Source organism: Microcaecilia unicolor, chromosome 2 (genome assembly GCF_901765095.1).
Source record: "Microcaecilia unicolor chromosome 2, aMicUni1.1, whole genome shotgun sequence".
NCBI classification, from domain to species: Eukaryota; Metazoa; Chordata; class Amphibia; order Gymnophiona; family Siphonopidae; genus Microcaecilia; species Microcaecilia unicolor.
In genome coordinates, this window is record NC_044032.1 from 327,577,156 (window position 1) to 327,598,498 (window position 21,343).

At 45.4% G+C, this 21,343-nt stretch overlaps 1 protein-coding gene across 1 annotated transcript in view; it reads right to left on the minus strand.

The window, feature by feature from the left end:
* Positions 1 to 21,343, minus strand: part of DNAH6 (dynein axonemal heavy chain 6) — a 2,906,060-nt gene that overhangs the window by 2,450,045 nt on the left and 434,672 nt on the right. The window contains exon 15 of the mRNA XM_030192089.1: positions 17,684 to 17,835. Within this exon, the coding sequence (XP_030047949.1) occupies positions 17,684 to 17,835 (152 nt within the window). The remainder of the gene's footprint in view (positions 1 to 17,683; positions 17,836 to 21,343) is intronic.

Here is a 21,343-nt window from a genome sequence, read left to right on the forward strand (position 1 = left end):
TGCAATTTGTGCGGGGGTCTGGGGCATGCCTTTAGAGACTGCCCGAGGGCGCGTCATAATAGGAGGGATGAGGGCAGGGGGAATATGATTCGGGGAGAGGGGCAGGATCTAGGTCAGGGTTCTGGGGGTCTGGGGGTTGGGAGGGCTTGGGAGGAAGGGGGAGGAGAGGGAGGTTTGGGGGTACAGGGGAGGGGTGGTTTGCAGGGGGAAGAGGAGGGTTTACGGTTAGAGGAGGGCGGGGGTCTAGAGACTAGAGGGGGACAGGAGGAGGAGGGAAAGGGAGAGTGGGTTCAAGTGTCAAAATTAAAGAAACGGAAGGTTTCAAAGGGAAAGGGTTTGACATTACAGGGGTTGCCTGGGGTGGGGCAGGGGGGTAATCGATTTCAGATTTTGGAAGAAGAGGATGGGGGGGCAGAGATACAGGGGAAGGGGGATGATGGGGAGAAGGGACCTCAGGAAGAGGGAGGAGGGGAGAGGAGTCGGGGAAAGGTCAAGGGGGAAAGGAGTCAAGGTAGGAAGGGAAGGGGTACCCATGACGAGGAGGGGGGGATGGAAGTGGAAGATGTTGAGGTTGGGGATGAGGAGGGGGTTCCGGTAGGGAAGGGAGGGGGGGGTAAGAGGAGGATGGGGCAGGGGGTGGTTAGCCAGGAGCAAGCTCAAGGGGACGGTAATGTAGAGGTAGGAAAGGAGGGGGAGGGGGTGCAGAGGGGAGAGGTTCAAGAGGGGAAGGTTGCAGGGGGGGATTCCGTAGGGTTTAAAAAGAAGAAAGGGAGGAAGAAAGGTATGAGGGAGGGGGGAGGGGAAGGTTGGGATCAGGATACAGGGATACGGGACTGGGCGGCAGAGATAGGGGATAATGGAGAGGAGGATTACATTCTGGGTAGCAGGTTGCCACAGAGAGTAGATAGTATGCAAAGGAAGGAGGAGAGTGAGGAGTTGCATGAGTCCTAATGGGGGGTATGGCAGGGCTTCTTCTGACGTTCGCCACCCTAAATGTGGCGAGTGTGGCTTCCCAGAGAGCTCAGTGTTTGGCCTATGAGTGCTTTTCTCAGGTTAAGGCCGATTGTTTTCTGCTTCAGGAAACGCGTTTGCAGAACCTGGAGCAGCTGAGAAGGGCGCGCAGGGATTGGAGATGGGGACCCTCGGTGTGGGGGCTGGCAGGGGAACGATATGGGGGAGTGGGGATTTTATTTAAGACACATAAGGTGGAAATTCAGCGTGTGATGGAACTCGGGGTGGGGAGGTGTTTAGTGGTAGACGTATTATGGCAGGGTATGGCGTTGCGAATTATTAATCTTTATGGGCCGCAGACTAGGAAGGAGCGCAGTTTGTTATTAGGGAAGATCAGGCCTTACTTGTTTACTGCACGCCAGGTAATTTGGGGGGGAGATTTCAATTTAATTATTAGGAAACAGGATAGTGGGGGTACTAAGGTACAGGTGACATATGATGGGGTGCGCTTGCTCGGGATCATGAAAGAGGGGGGGCTGATAGATGTTCACATAGAACATTTCCCAGATAAGGATGGATTCACGTTTAGCAGGGGGAGATGTAGGAGCCGAATTGATCGGTTTTTGGTTCGTAGAGGGGTATGCCAGCGGGGGCCTCGCCTGCTGGACGTGGATTTTTCCGACCATAAACTGCTTCTTGTGGAAGTAGGGGGGTCGGCGGCTCATAGGATAGGTAGGGGGTTGTGGAGGATGAATTTAAGATGGGTCCAGGATGAGGAGGCTCAAAAGAAATATTTGAATTTTTTAGAAGACCAGTTATCCTTACGGGGGATCTTTCCCTCCAGAGGAGAATGGTGGGAGGTGGTGAAAAAACGGACGCGTTTCCTTTTCATGGGACAGGCACGGAGGAGGGGAAGGGAAAGGACACGTTTGGGGATGGCCTTGAAGCAAAGGAAGGATTATTTGATTTCCAAGGGAGGGAGGAAAGAGGATATCCAAGAATTACAGTCTCTGTTAGAGAAGACGCAATACGATCGGTATTCCTCTTTAGTTTATGAGAGGGACTTTGGTAAATTGATTAGCCCAGATCCCTTCGTTTGTTGTAGGGAAAGAAGAGAGCATAGGGTGGTGGAGGGTTTTAGGGATACTAGGGGGGTGATGCAGGATTCCAAAGAGGGAATATTGAAGGTGGTGGAAGAGCACTTCAGGGTTTTTTTTTCGGATCAGCACTTGGATGGGGGGAGGATGGATCAGTATGTGGAAGGGACTCCGGGGGTGGGGAATTGGGGGTCTCATCTCCAGGCCCTTTCGTGCCCCTGGACACTGCAGGAGGTTGAGGAGGCTATAGGGGCCCTGAGAAAGAGGACATCTCCGGGGCCGGACGGGCTGCCGGCAGAATTCTATCATACGTTTCGCAGGCGCCTGGCTCCGATTTTATTGGATCTCTGGGAAGAGGCACGTCAGAGGGGGTCTCTTCCAAAATCCTTGTTGGAGTCTGCATTGATTTTGTTAAGTAAGGGCAAAGATCCGCAGCTGTTAACTAACTGGAGGCCTATTGCGCTACTAAACTGTGATCGTAAGATCTTTGCGCAGATGCTCTTCAAGCGTATGCGGCAATTCTCGGGGGACTTGTTGGCAGCCTCACAGGCTTGTGGGGTGCCGGGTAGAGGGGTGCTGGAGGCTGCGGCATGGGTGAGGGAAGGTTTAGAGCGGAGTCGGGAGGAGGGGTCAGGGTGGCTGATGGTGGCGCTTGACCAAGAAAAAGCCTTTGACAGGGTCCAATGGGGATTCCTCTGGCGGGTTTTAGAGTATTACGGGTTCCCTAGGGATTGGGTGGCACAATTACGGTTGTTATATTCTCATGCACATGCATTTCCATTGATCAATGGGTGGAAAGGGGGGGAATTTGAGTTGACGGCAGGGGTTCGGCAAGGGTGCCCTTTAAGCCCTTTGCTGTATGCATTTTCTATAGACCCTTTTATTAGGCGTCTGGAGCAGGGTGGGGTGGGAGGATTGAGGGGGGTGGAGGTAAGCACGGGAGAACAGTTGCGGGTGGTGGCATACGCAGACGATATTACTGTGTGGGTGGCAAACAAAGCAGAAGGGGATAAACTTTTGGAGTTCATCCACGATTTCGCAGGGGATACAGGGTCACGGGTGAATATCCACAAATGCAACAGTTTGTGGTTAGGGCCAGTAGGGGAGCAGTTTGAATTAGGAGGGGGTTTCCCGGGGGTGGTGGATAGAATGATGGTTTTGGGGATTTACTTTGAGATAGGAGATTATGCTAAATTCAACTGGGACCGTTGTCTTCAGGAAGCAAAGGGGCGGGTGGACAGGTGGAAGAGGTGGAAAATGTCCATGGAAGATCGGGTGAAACTCATCAAGACCCATTTGGTGCCCCTCTTTTTGTTCATCAGCTACATTTGTTTGGTACCTGAAAAGTGCTATGCCTCGTTGTATAGCATTTTCTTCCAGCTGCTGTGGGGCAATCGGTTGAATCCAGTCAAACGAAACACCACATATCTATCTAGGAAGGAGGGGGGGGTAGGGATGATCAATCCGGTTTTGTTTTTTAGTTCTTTGTTTGTGCACTTTAATCTAGGGAGAGCGGTGGGTCAGGCTCCTCCAGGGTGGGCGAGTAGTGTGCTGGGGTGGTGGGAGAGGGTTTGGGTGGGGTGGAGGAGAGGGGAGAGGGTAGGGGTATTGCGGAAAGGGGCTCCGGAAAGGGTAGGGTACTATAAAACGTTAGTAAAATTAGTTCGGGTCTGGGGGATTCTAGTGGGGGGGATTAGGGATGGGAAGAGAGGAATCTGGGTGGAGAGAGTGCGCTCCCAGATGTTCTCGTCCCCTCTGGTACTTAGGGATGCTCCCGGGGAAGTGCTGAGGCAAGGGCTACGGAATATCAATTCGGAGAGGATTCCGGCTAAATATCGGGACATTGCCTGGCTGTCCCTACACGGCAAATTATATGTCAGAGAGAATCTGAGAGATAGGAAGATCCAGGACAGGAATTGTCCAAGGGGGGAATGTGTGGGGAAGTTAGAAACCATGGACCACTTTTTGAAGGACTGTCCCTTTTCCCGGGGGGTGGGTGACAGGGTTTCTGCTCTCCTCCAGATCCCCACGTTCCGTTCCTATACGTATGCGGACTGGGTGTATGGATATCGATTCAAGAGAGGTCAGCTGGATCCGGGGACGGGGTTCTTGATTTCGCTCATTCTCCGGTTCTGTCTTTGGATGGCTCGTTGCCGGGTATCCCTGCACCAAGAAGATCGATCCATTGAACAGGTCAGTTGGGATGTGGTGCGGGCTGTACAGCAAGTGGCGCAATGGGAAAGAGTGGAGAGGGATTCACAGATGGTGTCCCTGTGGTGGAAGCATGTGAGGTTAAAGGCCTTATGATTATAGTTACTGTGATGTTGTGTTGGTTGTAATTTTAGGGGGGGAATAAGGGGGGGAAAAGGGAGGGGGAGGGGTGTATATATGTATAGGGGCAGAAGGGATTGTTTTGGTGATAGAATGGTTTGTGTTAGGCATGTGAATATTGGTATTTATATGATTTCTGTATTTTTGTTATTCGTTGCTGTAAATAAAGAAATCTCCAAGCATCCACCACCCTCTCCGTGAAAAAATACTTCCTGACATTCTTCTTGAGTCTGCCCCCCTTCAATCTCATTTCATGCCCTCTTGTTCTACTGCCTTCCCATCTCCGGAAAAGGTTCGTTTGCGGATTAATACCTTTCAAATATTTGAACGTCTGTATCATATCACCCCTGTTCCTCCTTTCCTCCAGGGTATACATGTTCAGGTCCGCAAGTCTCTCCTCATACGTCTTGTAACGCAAATCCCATACCATCCTCGTAGCATTTCTTTGCACCGCTTCAATTCTTTTTACATCCTTAGCAAGATACGGCCTCCAAAACTGAACACAATACTCCAGGTGGGGCCTCACCAACAACTTATACAGGGGCATCAACACCTCTTTTCTTCTGCTGGTCACACCTCTCTATACAGCCTAGTAACCTTCTAGCTACGGCCACCGCCTTGTCACACTGTTTCATCGCCTTCAGATCCTCAGATAGTATCACCCCAAGATCCCTCTCCCCATCCGTACCTAGCAGACTCTCACCGCCTAACACATACGCCTCTCTTGGATTTCTACTCCCTAAGTGCATCACTTTGCATTTCTTCGCATTGAATTTTAATTGCCAAACCTTAGATCATTCTTCTAGGTTTTTCAGATCCTTTTTCATGTTTTCCACTCCCTCCGGGGTGTCCACTGTGTTACAAATCTTAGTATCATCCGCAAATAGGCAAACTTTACCTTCTAACCCTTCGGCAATGTCACTCACAAATATATTGAACAGAATCGGCCCCAGCACCGATCCCTCCAGGTTTACCGTGAAGTCAGTAAGTTTCTCCGACTCGTCCGCTTAAAATACCATTTCCGACACCGGTATCCCACCCAAATCTTCCTCGGTGAAGACCGAAGCAAAGAATTCATTCAGTCTCTCCGCTACATCTTTGTCTTCCTTGATCGCCCCTTTTACCCCTTGGTCATCCAGCGGCCCAACCGATTCTTTTGTCGGCTTCCTGCTTTTAATATACTGAAAAAAATTTTTACTATTTTTTTTGCCTCTAATGCTATCTTTTTTCGTAATCCCTCTTGGCCTTCTTTATCTGCGCCTTGCATTTGCTTTGACACTCCTTATGCTGCTTCTTGTTATTTTCAGACGGTTCCTTCTTCCATTTTCTGAAGGCGTTTCTTTTAGCCCTAATAGCTTCCTTCACCTCACTTTTCAACCAGGTCGGCTGTCTTTTGGACTTCCGTCTTTCCTTTCTAATTCGCGGAATATGTATGGCCTGGGCCTCCAGGATGGTATTTTTGAACAGCATCCACGCCTGTTGTACAGTTTTTACTCTCTCAGTTGCCCCCCTAAGTTTTTTTTTTACCGTTCTTCTCATTTTATCATAGTCTCCTTTTTTAAAGTTAATCGCTAACGTATTTGACTTTCTGTGTACAGTTACTTCAAGGTCGATATCAAAACTGATCATATTATGATCACTGTTATCAAGCGGCCCCAGTACCATAACGTTACTCACCAGATCATGCGCTCCACTAAGGACCAAGTCTAGAATTTTTCCTTCTCTCGTCGGCTCCTGCACCAGCTGCTCCATAAAGCTGTCCTTGATTTCATCAAGGAATTGTACCTCTGTAGTGTGTCCCGATGTTTCATTTACCCAGTCTATATTTGGATAATTGAAGTCACCCATTATTATCACATTGCCCATTTTGTTCGCGTCTCTGATTTCTTTTATCATTTCTGCGTCTACCTGCTCATCCTGGCGAGGCGGACGGTAGTACACTCCTATCACCGTCCTTTTCCCTTTTATACATGGAATTTCAACCCACAATGATTCAAAGGTGTGATTTGTGTCCTGCTGAATTTGTACTCTATCTGAGTCAAGGCTCTCGTTAATATACAATGCTACCCCTCCAACAGTCCGGTCCACCCTATCACTACAATATACTTTGTACACCAGTATGACAGTGTCCCACTGGTTATCCTCCTTCCACCAGGTCTCAGTAATGCCTATTATATCCAATTTTTCATTTAGTGCAATATATTCCAACTCTCCCATCTTATTTCTTAGACTCCTAGCATTTGCATGTAGACATTTCAGAGTATGCTTGTTGTTCCTATTTGCATGATGCTTAGTACCTGACATTATTGATTTGCCATCTTTTGTCTGATCTTTAGTTGTATTTAAGGGCACCTGGCCTACCACGGTCTGTTGTGCAACCTCACTATCCAGAAACCCTATCTTCCCTGTTTGTGAGGTATCTTTGCAAGATACCTTTTCCAGAACCATGCGCTTTTGAGCGACTGTCGGCCTTCCCCCCATTTCTAGTTTAAAAGCTGCTCTATCTCCTTTTTAAATGCCGATGCCAGCAGCCTGGTCCCACCCTGGTTAAGGTGGAGCCCATCCTTTCGGAATAGGCTCCCCCTTCCCCAGAATGTTGCCCAGTTCCTAACAAATCTAAAACCCTCCTCCCTGCACCATCGTCTCATCCATGCATTGAGACTCCGGAGCTCTGCCTGTCTCTTGGGCCCTGCGCGTGGAACAGGTAGCATTTCAGAAAATGCTACCCTAGAGGATCTGGATTTGATCTTTCTACCTAAGAGCCTAAATTTGGCTTCCAGAACCTCTCTCCCACATTTTCCTATGTCATTGGTACCCACATGTACCAAGACAGCGGACTCCTCCCCAGTACTATCTAGAATCCTATCTAGGTGACGCGTGAGGTCCGCCACCTTCGCACCAGGCAGGCAAGTCACCAGGCGATCCTCACGTCCACCAGCCACCCAGCTATCTATATGCCTAATGATCGAATCACCAACTACAACAGCTGTCCTAACCTTTCCCTCCCAGGCAGCACTTGGAGACATAACCTCGGTGCGAGAGGATAGTACATCCCCTGGTGGGCAGGTCCTGGCTACAGGAGTACTTCCTACTTCGCCAGGGTGATGCTCTCCTTCTAGACCTAGAAGGTCCTGAACGCAATACTGTTAAAAGCTAGGGCTAATAAAGAGAAATGGTATGTGGGCAGTAAACCACAGACAGAACTTCCTCTGCAGGGAAACTACGGACTGGGCATTGTCCCCGTGGTTAGGTATGTTCCAATTGTCATCAGCAGAGGGGGATGAGAGCTTGAAGAAGGAACTGATGCCTTTCCTTTACCTACTTTCTTTACTATTTTATTGCCATGGATTTCCTTTGTATCTATTGATTTTATTAATTGTAATCCTGTTATGGTTCTGCTGAGACAGGCAGGGGAATGACTGGGACTCGCTTCTGATTGGCCTGTCAGGGATTGAGCTGACGTCTGAAGCAGCAGACGTCAGAAGTCAGATCTATTTAAACTTACCTCTCCCTACAGCCTTTGCTCTAGCGTTGATTCCTGTCATCTGAGCCTGATTCCCTCTCTCTGTCTGTGCTTGTTGCACAGTGTGTATTCGTTGGGGTTTGCTTGCTTTTCTTGTTGTTTGTGGTTTCTTGTGTGTGCTGGTTGTTACCAGCGTGTGCTTGATTGCTTCACTACACTGCACCTGGGTCTGTCCTCTGCCTTGCTCTGGTCTTGTTTAGTCCGTGGTAAGCTCGTCCTTGCTTTGTTTGTTTAGTTCCCCTTTCCTCAGTATTAACCTTTATGTGCTGAGCTTGGTATTTGCCTTCTGTAAGTCCTGCCTCTGTTGGCAGCCTCTCTGTCTGTTGTAATTGTTCCTGTTAGTTTGTTTAAGTTTCCCTTTTCTCATTGTTAACCCTTTATGTGCAGAGCTTGGTATTTGCCTTCTGTAAGCCCTGCCTCTGCTAGGCAGCCTTTCTCTGGTGTCTGCCTTATCCCTTTCGTTACTCTTGTGTGCCTGCTTCTTTCCTGTCTTTATTTGACAGCAGCTTTTTCCTTCAACCTGCTTTTCCCTGTTTAGCCATTCCTGTGGAGCTTCACTCTTGTAGAGTCCATGTCTACAGTGTCCCATTCTGTCCCCGGCTTTCCCTTTTTCCCTGTGGGCTTTGCCCTCGGCTACCTGTGTTTCTGTGTAGCCTTTGTTTGCATTCTCTCCCTCTGGTCGTAGTCTGTACCTGCCAGCTTTTTGTCTGTTGCCCTTCCCTTGTGTCACTAGCTAGAGCTGTGTGCGCTGCATGAGCTCCAGTCCCTTCGTGGACCCCTCGTTGTTCTTTTCCCTTCCCTAGTGTATGATTCGGTTCCAGTTCGGCCATGAGGCCTGTATGTTTGGACTCTGAATGAGTGGGTCCTGGATCGGCCATGAGGCCCGCCTGAGTGGTCTATCTCTCTTTTCTGGTGGTGCATGTTGATTGTCCTGAGTGTGCGGGGCTTTGTGGCCATGGTATTGCTTAGCGCCTGTTTGGTCTACCCTATTCCTTGGCCAAGGCCCTTCCTAAGCCTCGGCCTAGGCACAAGGGTTCACGAGCAGATGAACAAATCCGCCTTGATGGCCCTTTTCCCCGCAGATTAGTAAAAGGACCCCTGGTAGTAAGATATTTAAAGTTAATTGAAAATAGAAGTAAAAAATGAGGACTGAATGAGGATAAAAATTGCAAAAAAAAATGGACTGATGAGGAACTTTGGATGTTTAATTATCACACCAAATTGGTGAAGATAAAAAACATTGCTCTTATTCTGATGGTCCTTTAAAGTGAATAGTAGACAGCATTTATGAATGTATGTTGACGAGTAGCTCCTACTTCTAGAGTATACTTTTGACCACATTTCAGTACACTATAGCCTTACCTCACCCTATATTACGTAAATTACAAACTTTTGCAGAATACAGCTATCAGGTTATTATGTCGTGCCCATCGATCAGATCATACTTCACCTTTATTGAAAAAAAAACACTGGCTTCCCATTGAGCAACGGTTTATATATAAAATTACATTAATTATTGCAAACAAGAGAGGTAGTCGGGAGCATTGATTCGGAAAACTTTGAAAGTAAAGTCCATTCTCTCAATACAGTCAATTCAATACGTAATGGACTAGTAGTTCACTAATAAATATATACAGATGGATGGGGGGAAAAAGTCTCATCTGTCACTGGGTCAAAAACCCTCCAATCTCTTCAGATTGGGTTTATTCAATATAGCCCACTGGTGACTGTTGTAATCATTGACAAAAATACGCTCCATGGACAGAGAGGGTTTTTGTCAATGATTACAACAGTCACCAATGGGCTATATTGAATAAACTAGTCCATTATGTGTTGAATTACCTCTTCCTGTTTGACCATTCCTTATTGCCCTGTTAGGACTCCACTGTCAATAAATGATTATCTGATGGTTTTACCTAGTCCAGGGTTAGCATACTTAGAATCTGTCTGTTTACACTTTCCAAAAATACTAGGACTTGGGGGCATGTGATGAAGGTACAATACAGTAAATTTAAAACGAATCTGAGAAAATGTTTCTTCACTCAACATTTAATTAAACTCTGGAATTCGTTGCCAGAGAATGTGGTAAAGGCGGTTAGCTTAGCGGAGTTTAAAAAAGGTTTGTATGGCTTCCTAAAGGAAAAGTCCATAGACCGTTATTAAATGGACTTGGGGAAAATCCACTATTTCTGGGATAAACAGTATAAAATGTTTTGTACTTTTTGGGGATCTTGTCAGGTATTTGATGGACCTTTGGTCTTTTCCAGTATGGCAATACTTGTGTACTTATGTAATCCATGCAATGTAGGGCTTTTGTTTTCTTTCCCCACATACTTGGAATAATCTCCCCCTTTCACTCCGTAGTAGTGTTTCTTTCAATAAGATTTCAGAGAAACTGTTGATTGATAGCACTAGCTACACAATTCTAAGTAACCCTATTTTCTGACTGATCATCTCCTGCCCGTCCTTCTCCCTCTTTGGATTCTTTTGTGTTATTATTGTTTGTTCCTATGTTATAATGTAGTTTTTTCTTTTAATTCTCGGTGTGATAGTTATGCATTCTTGTTATAATGGAGTCCTTTTTTCTCTTTATTTTATCATGTACTCCACTCTGCCCTGCTGATCAGTTAGAGTTGTATATAAAGTTTTGGAAATCAATCAATAAATAAATAATTCAAATTCTGCTGGAATTGCATCAGGTCCAGAGGCTTTACCTGAGGGAAGATCCTTTAAAGCTATTATCCTCTAAATCAATCTGTTTTATCAGTTCAGAGTTGTCAGCAGTGGATCATTGAGTTTATTGGAAAGTGCTAAAAAAACTATTAATTTCTGCTGTACCACCTTGTGTTTCAGATTGATAAAGGTTGTGATAGAATTGGTGGAACGAGTTTAGAATATCCTATAATGATGTGGCTACCTCATTATTTTGATTTTTAACTGCTGGTATTTGAAGTTTGGTACTTTTTCTTTTGAGGTAGTTGGCTAGTATCTTGCTACTTTTAGTTACTTCAGTATAATATCTGGTTTTAGAAACAAATATTTTTTGATGGGCTTGTTCAGCAATGATCTTATTGTATGAATATTTCAGCTGATATAGAGAGTTCAAAACTGTTTTATCATTAAGGAGAAGGCATTTTTGCTTGTGATCTTTAATCTGTTGTTCTAGCTCATGGAGCAAGGAGTGCTGCTCTTAAGTTTTATGTTCTGCATTAGAGATTAATTCTCCCCTTTGAGAGGCTTTGAAAGCCTCTCAAACAATAATAGGAGAGGACTCGTTATTTGAATTAATTTGAAAAAACTCTACAATAAATTTGTGAACATGTGCTATAATTTTTTCATCAGTTAATAATTTCATATTTAATCTTCATAATGGGGATCTAGTGGATTTTTTTTGTTACATTTGTACCCCATGCTTTCCCACTCATGGCAGGCTCAATGTGGCTTACATGGGGCAATGGAGGGTTAAATGACTTGCCCAGAGTCATAAGGAGCTGGCTGTGCCTGAAGTCGGAATTGAACTCAGTTCCTCAGTTCCCCAGGACCAAAGTCCATCACCCTAACCACTAGGCCACTCCTAAGTTGATGAAGAGGTATTGAGAGATAATGTTATAGGAGATGATCCAAAATAATAATTGAATGTATTTCCATTTCAAGTAGAAAGGATAACTGAGAAGCGAAGATCAAAAAGAAATCAATATGAGAGAAGCTGTGATATGGAGAGGAAAAATGTGTATATTCTCTGAAATCAGGGTATCTCATGCTCCAGTGGTCTATTAAATTAAATTGTGACATAAATGAGTATAGTGTGATGTTAGTTCTTGAAACCATTTTAGGTGCAGAGGAATGTCTGTCCAACCAGATATCTAATGGGAAATTAAAATCACCTGCCATATATATGGGTAAGGGGCCAAAATTGACAATATTTTGAAAAAGGGAGACGAAAAATTCTAGAGAATCTAAATTGGGTGTGTATATATTTATTAATAATATTTGTTCAGAGAAAAGTTCAACTCTAATAAGGGGACCCCACAGTGACTGTGAGGGTGTATAACATTGACTAAGTCAGAGGAAGGAATGGATGGATAATAGGTGTGAAAAGGTGGGGAGGGAGGGGTGGGTAAGAAAGGAGGAATGGGAAGGAAGGGTTGAAAAGGTTAATGGTACATTATAGTAGGATAGCAACTAGAAAGAAGCGGATTGGAGGATTATGAATGGTGTTTGATTGGTGGTTGGCATGGAGATGGCTTGGGGAAAGCTGAAAGGTTTTGGCATTTTTTTTGCTAATCTTTGAGTGGGTAGGAGCGGGTGTGGGTGGCTGGGGTGGTTAGGAAATTTTGTGAGAGGATTTTAGAGAATTTCCTATGGTTATTTCGGTGGTTAACTTACTTGGCGTTTCTTTGGTTGGCGACTGCTGTTTTGGATCAGCAGAGGCAAGAGGCCTTCAGTTTTATTATTACTTCTGGTTTCCGGCTGGGTGAGGGGATCGCGGCCACGGTCGCAATTGTGGTCACGGTAGTGCGGCTGTGCATCTTCTTCCCAGCTTTGGGAATTGAAGGGCTGAGCTGCAAGGCGGCGGTGACAGTATTTATTATTCCCTGTGCCTGGAGAATTGATTGAGGAGCAGTGCTGGTTGGAGTTCTATGATTTGGTGGGGTAACTGTGGGTTGATTACAGGGTTAAAGGATTTATTTGAGGGGGTGGGTATTTTATTTTGTGTGGGTATCGGTTATATATTTTAGGCTATTAATTGGAGAGTTAGTTTTAAAGTTTATATATATGTTATTTGCTGGTGTGGGTAATGGCTCCTGGGAAATCTAGTATGGGAAGGGGGGAGGTAAGGGCCATGAAAAACAATCTGGGGTCAACTCCTGTGGTGGCCAGAGGAGTGTGGTGGTTCCAGCGGGGGCTGATTCAGCTTCTGCTCAGTCTAGATTGCTAACGAAGAAAAAGGGTCAGTCTGGTGTGTCTTCTAAGGCTCAATCAAGGTCAAGTGCGGTAGAGCAGAGTTCTTCCACCATTTCTGCAATTCTAGTGGTAAGGGGGACTGGAGGTAGTGTTCCGGACTGTGAATTGAGAGCTGAGGATCCCTTGGAGGGCCCTTCTATAGGGAGAGTATCTGGTGAGTTGTTAAATGATTTATTTAATGTTTTGGAAGTGGGTGTGAGGGGGGTGGATCAAGGTGGGGAGTGGTCAGTAAGGGCTGAAGGGCATTCAAGAGGCACTTGCAGTAGAGGATTGTGGAGGAAGCTGAGGAATAGGAAGTTTTTGCGTAGTTTACGACATGTTGTGCGGCGGCTGGAGGTTGAGAAGAGACAGCGGCGTGGGGGGGCTGCTAACCCACTGCAAGTCTGGGAATCTTCTGACTCCTGGGATTCATCAAGTACTTTGTCTTCTTCGTCCTCTGATATGGAGTCGGTAGGTCATGTGTCTAGGGATAGACCTGGCCAAGAGGTAGGAGCGGCTGTTAGGGAGAACACTCCTGGTGTGTCACGTCAGGGTCATACGTTATGCGCCATTGCTCCTTTGGATTGTTATATTACACAGAAATGGCGTCAAAGAATTTTACAGGGTAGATATATAGACTTATTTGCCCTTTTAGCACATGATCAGGTGGGTAATAAAGCTAAGGATAGTGGGAAAGAAGAAGAAAAAAAGAAAAAAGGGAGGATTCCAAAGACAATTTTGAATTGGTTGATGGGTTTTCATGTATTTGCAAGTGTTCTGGGGTCTGCGAAACCTGCCCTTTACCCGGGATTATTATTAAGATTTGATTTTGAGAGCTTATAAAACATATGGGGGGCTGATCATGGCTTAATTATGACGAGCATTTTCAAAGGAGTATGGCTCAGACAATTGGGGGGTATGGGATGTTGATTTATGGATTGCTAATTTGACCCCTTCGGGCAATTTTCCCTTTCGTTCTGGGGCCTCTGCCGGATTCTCCTGGTCGGGCAGTGGCCCCTTTACAGGCAGCGGGGGAGTCGGAGGGGTTCGGTCAGGCATTGCTGGGTCTTCGGGAGCAGGTTTTTGGAGCAGTGGGGTGGGTTCACGGGGGAGCTTGGCAAACAAAGCATGCTTCCAATTTAATGCAGGCCGGTGTAGTCGCCCCTCCTGTCACTTCCGGCACTGCTGTAGCTACTGTCAAGGAGCCCACCCTGCATTTAAGTGCCAAAGTGGTGGACCCATGAGTTGGGGGGATGTTGCGAGGAGGAGGTGCTGGTAGACAGGGTTTGGGATCACAAGGCCCCTTCCCCCATTAAGCTTTCAGGTTTGAATAGGTGGTTAACTAGGTATCCAAATAGTGGGGATGCTTATTTATTTTGGGTTGGGTTTTTAGAAGGGTTTCCCATCCCTTTGAAGGCCCATCATTATATCATCAATGTAGGAATTCAAGATCAGTGTTACAGCACTCTGAGGTGGTAAGAGAGAAATTGTCAAAGGAATTGCGTCTGGGACATATAGCAGGACCATTTGCGGAACCTCCATTAGATGATTTTGTAGTGTCTCCATTAGGTGTGATACCTAAAAAAGATCCAGGTACTTTTTGGCCGATTCATAATTTATCATATCCGGATGGTTATAGTGTTAATTCATTTATTGATCATGATTTGTGTGATGTGCAGTATGCTAGTTTCGGACAGGCCATTCAGTTGCTAAAAAGTTTTGGAGTTGGTGCTTTGATGGGTAAGGCACATATTGAGGCAGCATTTTGTTTATTGCCAGTACATCCCACGGCATTTCATTTGTTGGATTTGAATTTGAGGGTTGTTTTTCTGGTCGTTTTAACCCCCACCTCAAATTCTTAAATATCTACTATCCAATAGATGGAATGAGGGAAGACCAAGGCTGCGTATGAGAAAGGTTAAGTATTTTATTTGCCAAGTACAAACTACAAGCTATAGTTTCTCATTGGAGATAAGGCTGTTACACATCAGTGTTAGCTGCCCAAAGTCTGCAATCATACATCTGGTACAATCACTTTTATACATGTTAATAAGGTGGTTACATGATACTAGGTTGGTTAACACTTCTTGGAAACTTTGTCATTTTCCTGTGGGGATACATGGTTCTGTTTTTCTCCTGAACATCTGTTACCACCAGTTTGCTAACCATTGAAGTTCTGCTCTTGCACCCCTGTTTGTTTCTCATTCTAGCTTGCACCTGCATGTCTCAACAGATCATGAGTCTTTGAGTCACTCGGGAGTTGAGTCCAGGGTCACTGTCACTGAGGCCTGTCAGACTATTTTTTATTTATTGCATTTGTATCCCACATTTTCCTACCTATCTGCAGGCTCAATGTGGCTTACAGAGTTCTGTTATGGTTTTGCCATTCCAGGATAATAGATATGATTAGTGATGTAAAAGTGTTAGATAGGGAGAGAAGAAAAGGATTAGGTGGATAGGTAAAGAGATTAGACTGTCATAGCTGGGCTAGTTGGCGGGGTGATTTAGTAAGGTTATGGGTTCTCTTTGTAAGCTTTGTTGAAGAGGTGTGTCTTCAGAGATTTTCGAAAGTTGGTTGTTTCATCAATGGTTTTCAAGGTAGTAGGTAATGCATTCCATAGTTGCGTACTCATGTAACAGAAGGTGGTTGCATGCATCTGCTTGTATTTTAGTCCTTTGCAGCTGGGGAAGTGTAGATTCAGGAATTTGCGCGATGATCTTTTGGCTTTTCGGGGGGCAAGTCCACGAGGTTTAGCATATAGGTTGGGGCGTATGCGTGGATGATTTTGTGAACAATCGTGCAGATCTTGATCATGATGCGTTCCTTGAGTGGGAGCCAGTGAAGTTTCTCTCTTAGGGGTTTTGCACTTTCATATTTAGTTTTTCCAAATATGAGTCTGGCGGCGGTATTTTGGGCTGTTTGGAGTTTTTTGATGTTCTGTTCTTTGCATCCAGCGTACAGTGCATTGCAGTAGTCCAGGTGACTCAGTACCATCAATTGTACCAGGGAATGGAAGATGTATCTCGGGAAGAAAGGTTTTACTCTTTTGAGTTTCCACATGTGATTTCAGGCCCTGAACCAAAGTCAATGGTTAGGTTCATACTATACAGGGTAGGTATTATTTTGATAAGTGTATGCCCATGGGATGTTCAATTTCTTGCACTTATTTTGAATCCTTTTCCTCATTTTTACATTGGGTAGTTGTACAGGTCAGTGGGATGGATTTGATAGTGCATTATCTTGTTGATTTTTTGTTTGGGGGACCTAGTAATTCATGTCAGTGTGCTGCCTTGATGTCCGCTTTTCATTGTGTGGCAGAGAAGTTGGATGTTCCTCTTGCATCGGATAAGACTGAAGGGCCGACTACTACCTTGATTTTCTTAGGAATTGAATTGGATTCTGTAAAAATGGAATCTCGCTTGCCTAAAGAAAAAATTGTAGCATTACAGGAGGAGATTGATTTGATTTATTCTAAGCGTACGATTACATTGAAGGAAATTCAATCGTTAGTTGGTCATTTTAATTTTGCTACCAGAGTCATTCCGATGGGGCGGGTATTTTCTAGAAGGTTGGTGTAGTTGTCCATTGGTTTGCGTCGATCACATTTTCGTGTAAGTTTAACAAGAGGGGTGAGAGAAGATTTGCGTATTTGGCAGCAGTTTTTGACATCATTTAATGGGGTATGTGTTTGGCAAGAAGCAGTTGTGTCCACTATTGATTTGCAATTATATACAGATGCCTCTTGGGAAATTGGATTTGGGATATATTTTGGTGGTTCTTGGTGTGCGGAACCTTGGCCCCAGTGGTGGAAAGCAGCTGGTTGGTGTTCTAATAGTGTTCTGTTGGAATTGTTTCCAGTGTAGGTGGCACTGGGTGTATGGGGTGATAGATTGTGTAATCGTCGTATTATGGTATGTACAGATAATACAGCAGTGGTGTGGGCTATAGACAGAGAAGATCTGCCAAAAACGGAGAACTCAAAACACCCCACGGGACAACACAGAGATAAGAAAAGAATGGGAGGTTGACCATGGATACCAAAGACTGGAGAGGTGAACACTTAAAGTCAAATGTTTATTAGATAGAAGAGACTCAACACAACGTTGTGTTTCGGCCGCTAGGCCTGCATAGGAGTCTACAATAAAAATGTGTACATACAAATGAAAAAATAGATAAAAACTTCACAATGTATAAGGGTAAGACAACAAATAAAAACAATTTAAAAATTCAATTACGATGAATTTTCAGCTGAAAACAGTGCACAAATTTAGGTGTATAGACGCTTAAGTTTAGGAGATAAGGGTACAATATTCAACAGACCACCGCTGGTGTTAAACTCAGAAATTCAATGCCAGGCCATGTCTGGGCACTGGAACTGAATTTCCAGGTTTGCAGAGGCAGCTAACGCATAGCCGGTTAAGTTTGATTTTCAGCACTTAACTGGCTATGGGGCACCGCATAAAGATAGAACTGACTTTTATGCGGTCCTATTTGTGCAGTGATCTTGGCCAGTTAAGTGTCAATATCAGCATTTAACTGGCACTAACTGGCTGTTTTCAGTGGTACTGATCGGTTAAGTGCTGCTGAAAATGAGTGGTTAGCCTCAAACAGGTGATTTAAACAGCCTGTTAAATCACTTTGAATATTGACACGTCAAGGTTTTTTTAATATCATGCCCACAGTTTTGTCCACGATCAATTCAGCTACTAGACATCTACCCACACAGATTTGTACAGGCACATACATAGACATGCATATAGGTACTGAGGTTTCCATTAAGCTCTAAAATGTTGCAAGAGAAAAACAAAACAAAACATGTTTGTTCATGATATTTACCTGCAGACAGCGCTTTGGTGATGGAATTAATTTTTCTTTCAGTTTTTTAGCATCTATAAGTAGTAATCCTAAATTTCTCTTTTGCTGAATACCATTTGCTTCCTTGAGCTCCCTATGATATTTCTCCAGTTGTTCACCGAAAAATGCAACACCTGCATTATAAAAAAAGAAAAGTATGTCAGATCCACTACCAATATTGTACATGAATATTGATCAGTGCTTAGTTACACTGGGGCCCTTTTACTAAGTTGTGCTAAGAAATAGGCATAGCATGCCCTTACATAGGTCTTTCCTGTGTGCAAAGCCTATTTCTTGCGTGGTTGTAAAATTACATTTTTTCTATTTGTTTTATACATTACCATGCGCTAATGTTAGCGTTAGCACGCAGACATTTAAAAGAAATACTGCAGAAGCACTATCAGCTTCCTATTTAGGAGGTAGTAAGTGTTCCCATGTTAACTTTGCGCTAACTAGTCAGTGCATGCTAATGTGCACATGTTAACTGGTTACCGCTTCCACACTCACTCTCCACCCATTCCATGAGCATGCTATGCCTTCTCCAAAAAAAATTGTTTTAAATACTGTGTGCTAAGCACACACAAATGACAGAACTAACACATGCTTCTGGAGGCATTAGGTTATTATAAAGGATCATGGAGGGGGTCATGTGATGTGCTGTGAGTGAAGGGTGTGTTGCTGCTTCGCTCCGAGGTCCCCGCTCCGTTTACCGTCAATTGTGACTGATTGATAACTACACCGGCAAATAGTTACCTCCGATAAGCTGTGGGAACAGCGTATGGAACAATATTTGATCTCGATGTCTGCAGGGAGCTCCAAAAAGACAGGGAAAGCAGAGAAGGAAAAGGTGGTGCCGGCAGGCGGAGAATCCAAGACGGCGAGCGGCACAGCGAGCACAGGAGAAGAATTCTCCGCCAAACAAATGGATCAGATTACAGCTGAGATGGGAGTGGCGTTGGAGCCGAGATTCGTCGCGCTGAATGGGCGCTTTGAGAAGCTGGATGCCCTATTGCTGGAATCCAATAAGCGGCTGACAGAGGCAGAGCGGAGAGTTTCTGACATGGAAGATACATGGACCCGCGTGGCGCTGGAGCTCAACCAACTGAAAGAGAAAGTGCAGGCGCAACAAGACAAGATCGAGGACCTAGAGAACCGGGCTCGCAGGAGCAATCTAAGGATCGTGGGCTTACCGGAAAAGCTACCGGAAAAGAACTTAAGTTTCCTACTAGAGAAGTGGCTTATCAAAGAATATGCATTGTCAGACAGTTATGGCCCACTGTGCATTGAAAGAGCTCACAGGCTGGGCCGGATGAAACCGGAGAATCAAAAACCATGAGTTGTGATTATTAAGATCCACAACTACTCCCACAAAGAAGAAATATTACTTGGATACAGAGTAAAGAGAGACATGTTGCAATATGATGGGGCGCAGATCCGGATTTTTCAGGACTATTCAGCGGGGGTGCAGGAGAGGAGGCGCCGTTTTCACCCGCTCTGCACTTCTTTGGTAGAAAAGAAAATCTGCTTCATGCTGCTTTACCCTGCCACTTTAAAGGTGCTACATGAGGGCACATGGTCCTCCTTTGACTCGATACAGGGAGCAACGGAGTTTCTTAATCGTACCGAGAAGATGGCTACAACAGAGGACACAACTAGGAGATGAGTGATTATCGCTTTGGAGGATTTGGCGGTTTCATGCACAAGAGATAAGTATTGCAGATGATGGGAATGCACACTAAATAAACTATGAACAGTTTGAGTGACCGGATACTTGAAGGAGACTAAGGTGATGGATGATGGAGTGGGGACTTCAGCATTTTGTGATCACTACTTGGATGGATACAATTCCATTCAAGTTACGGGTAGAAGTAATAGGAATCTGGGGGGAGGAGGGAGGGAGGATGATGCTGGGCGGGAGGTTGGTTGGAGGGGAGGTATGGGAATGGATGTAAAGGTACCTATGTGATATGGCTGTGGGGGACTATTCTGTGGGGTTTGGGAGTAGGGAGAGTGACATGTGTGTATTGTGCTTCTCAGGGGGAGGTTGTACAGGTTGGTTCTTATATCAGCGTTGGGGTACCAAATGGCTTGAATATGTGCTTTGTCTGGGATCCAGGGGGAGGCTAGGCCCCTGGATTCAAAGAAGTGAGTGGTTGTGGATTGTGGCACACTATTGGCTGGGATGTCTAATTGTAGAATAGTAACTTGGAATGTGGGGGGCATCACATCTCCGATTAAAAGAACTAAAATCCTGTCTCATTTGAAACACCTTAAGGCAGATATAGCATGTCTTCAAGAGACAAGACTATCAGAGGAAGAACATGCTAAGCTGTATAGATCCTGGGTGGGACAAGTCGACTCTGTGTCATCAGGAGGTAGAAGGAGTGGAGTGGCTATTTTACTCCATAAGAAGCTGGTGGCAACATCAGAGGTACTTTTGCAGGATCCCAGGGGCAGATATATCTTAATAAAGCTGTGGTTGCAAGGCAGGGAAGTGTATTTATTGTCAGTATATGCCCCAACCCCCTATGATAAGAAATTCTTCCCAGAGTTATTAAGGGCTCTTGTACCATATCAGGGTAAAAACCTTATTCTTACAGGCGATATGAATATTCTATTAGATCCTGAGATTGATTGTACAGGTTCTCGCAGTTCCGGGATTTTGGGAAGGGCGGAGCAAGGGATGCTGCAGGAGTTTGCGACCTCCCTAGATTTAGTGGATGCGTGGAGGGTGTTATATCCTGAGGAACGAGACTTCTCACATAGGTCTCGGGCCCACGGATCGTGGGCGAGACTAGATTATATTTTATATCGTCGGACACGAAGAGAGGACAATTTCAACAAAGATGGTCTGCATTTTGGTAAACTTTGACACCAGCGGCAAGAGGACATTTACTGAACATTTTAAAATCTTAGATGTGTTTAGGGGAGAAGCGAAAGCTAGTAGCAACTGAGACCCAGGAGGGACGGGTGGGGGGGGAGGGGGGGGAGAGATAAAGCACAAATAGACAAATGTACAAAGTGTTATCATCAGCATGGAATAAGGAAATTGAGGTTCTAACCTGTTAGCTTTAATGTATAGAATGAGAATGTGGCACATTTGTTAATAAAAATGATTGAACCATATTTTATATCGCCGTTGCTCTTTCCTTATGTACTGGAATCCCAACTGGAGGAGGTGGTCGTGGCAGATCATGCCCCTGTCTGGGTAGAATTGGAACCGCCTGGTAGCTTTAGACCAGTGGCGTTCCTAGGGGGGCTGACACCCGGGGCGGATCGCCGATGTGCCTCGCCCCCTGGGTGCAGCGCAACCCACCCCCAGTGAAAGGACACCCCCTCCCCCGGGTGCACGCCGCTGGGGGAGGGGGTGCCGTGTGCCTGTCCACTTCGTTCGTTTCCATGCTCCCTCTGCCCGGGAACAGGAAGTAAACTGTTCCGGGGCAGAGGGAGCACAGAACGAATGTAGCGGGCAGGTGCGCGGCACCCCCCCAGCGGCGTGCACCCGGGGCGGACTGCACCCACCGCCCCCCCTTGGTACACCACTGCTTTAGACCTGTCATGACTTGGCGATTCCCGGGCTACCTGGTTAAAGATAAAGATTTCCAAGATTTTTTGAGGGGACGATGGGAGGAGTACGTCTCA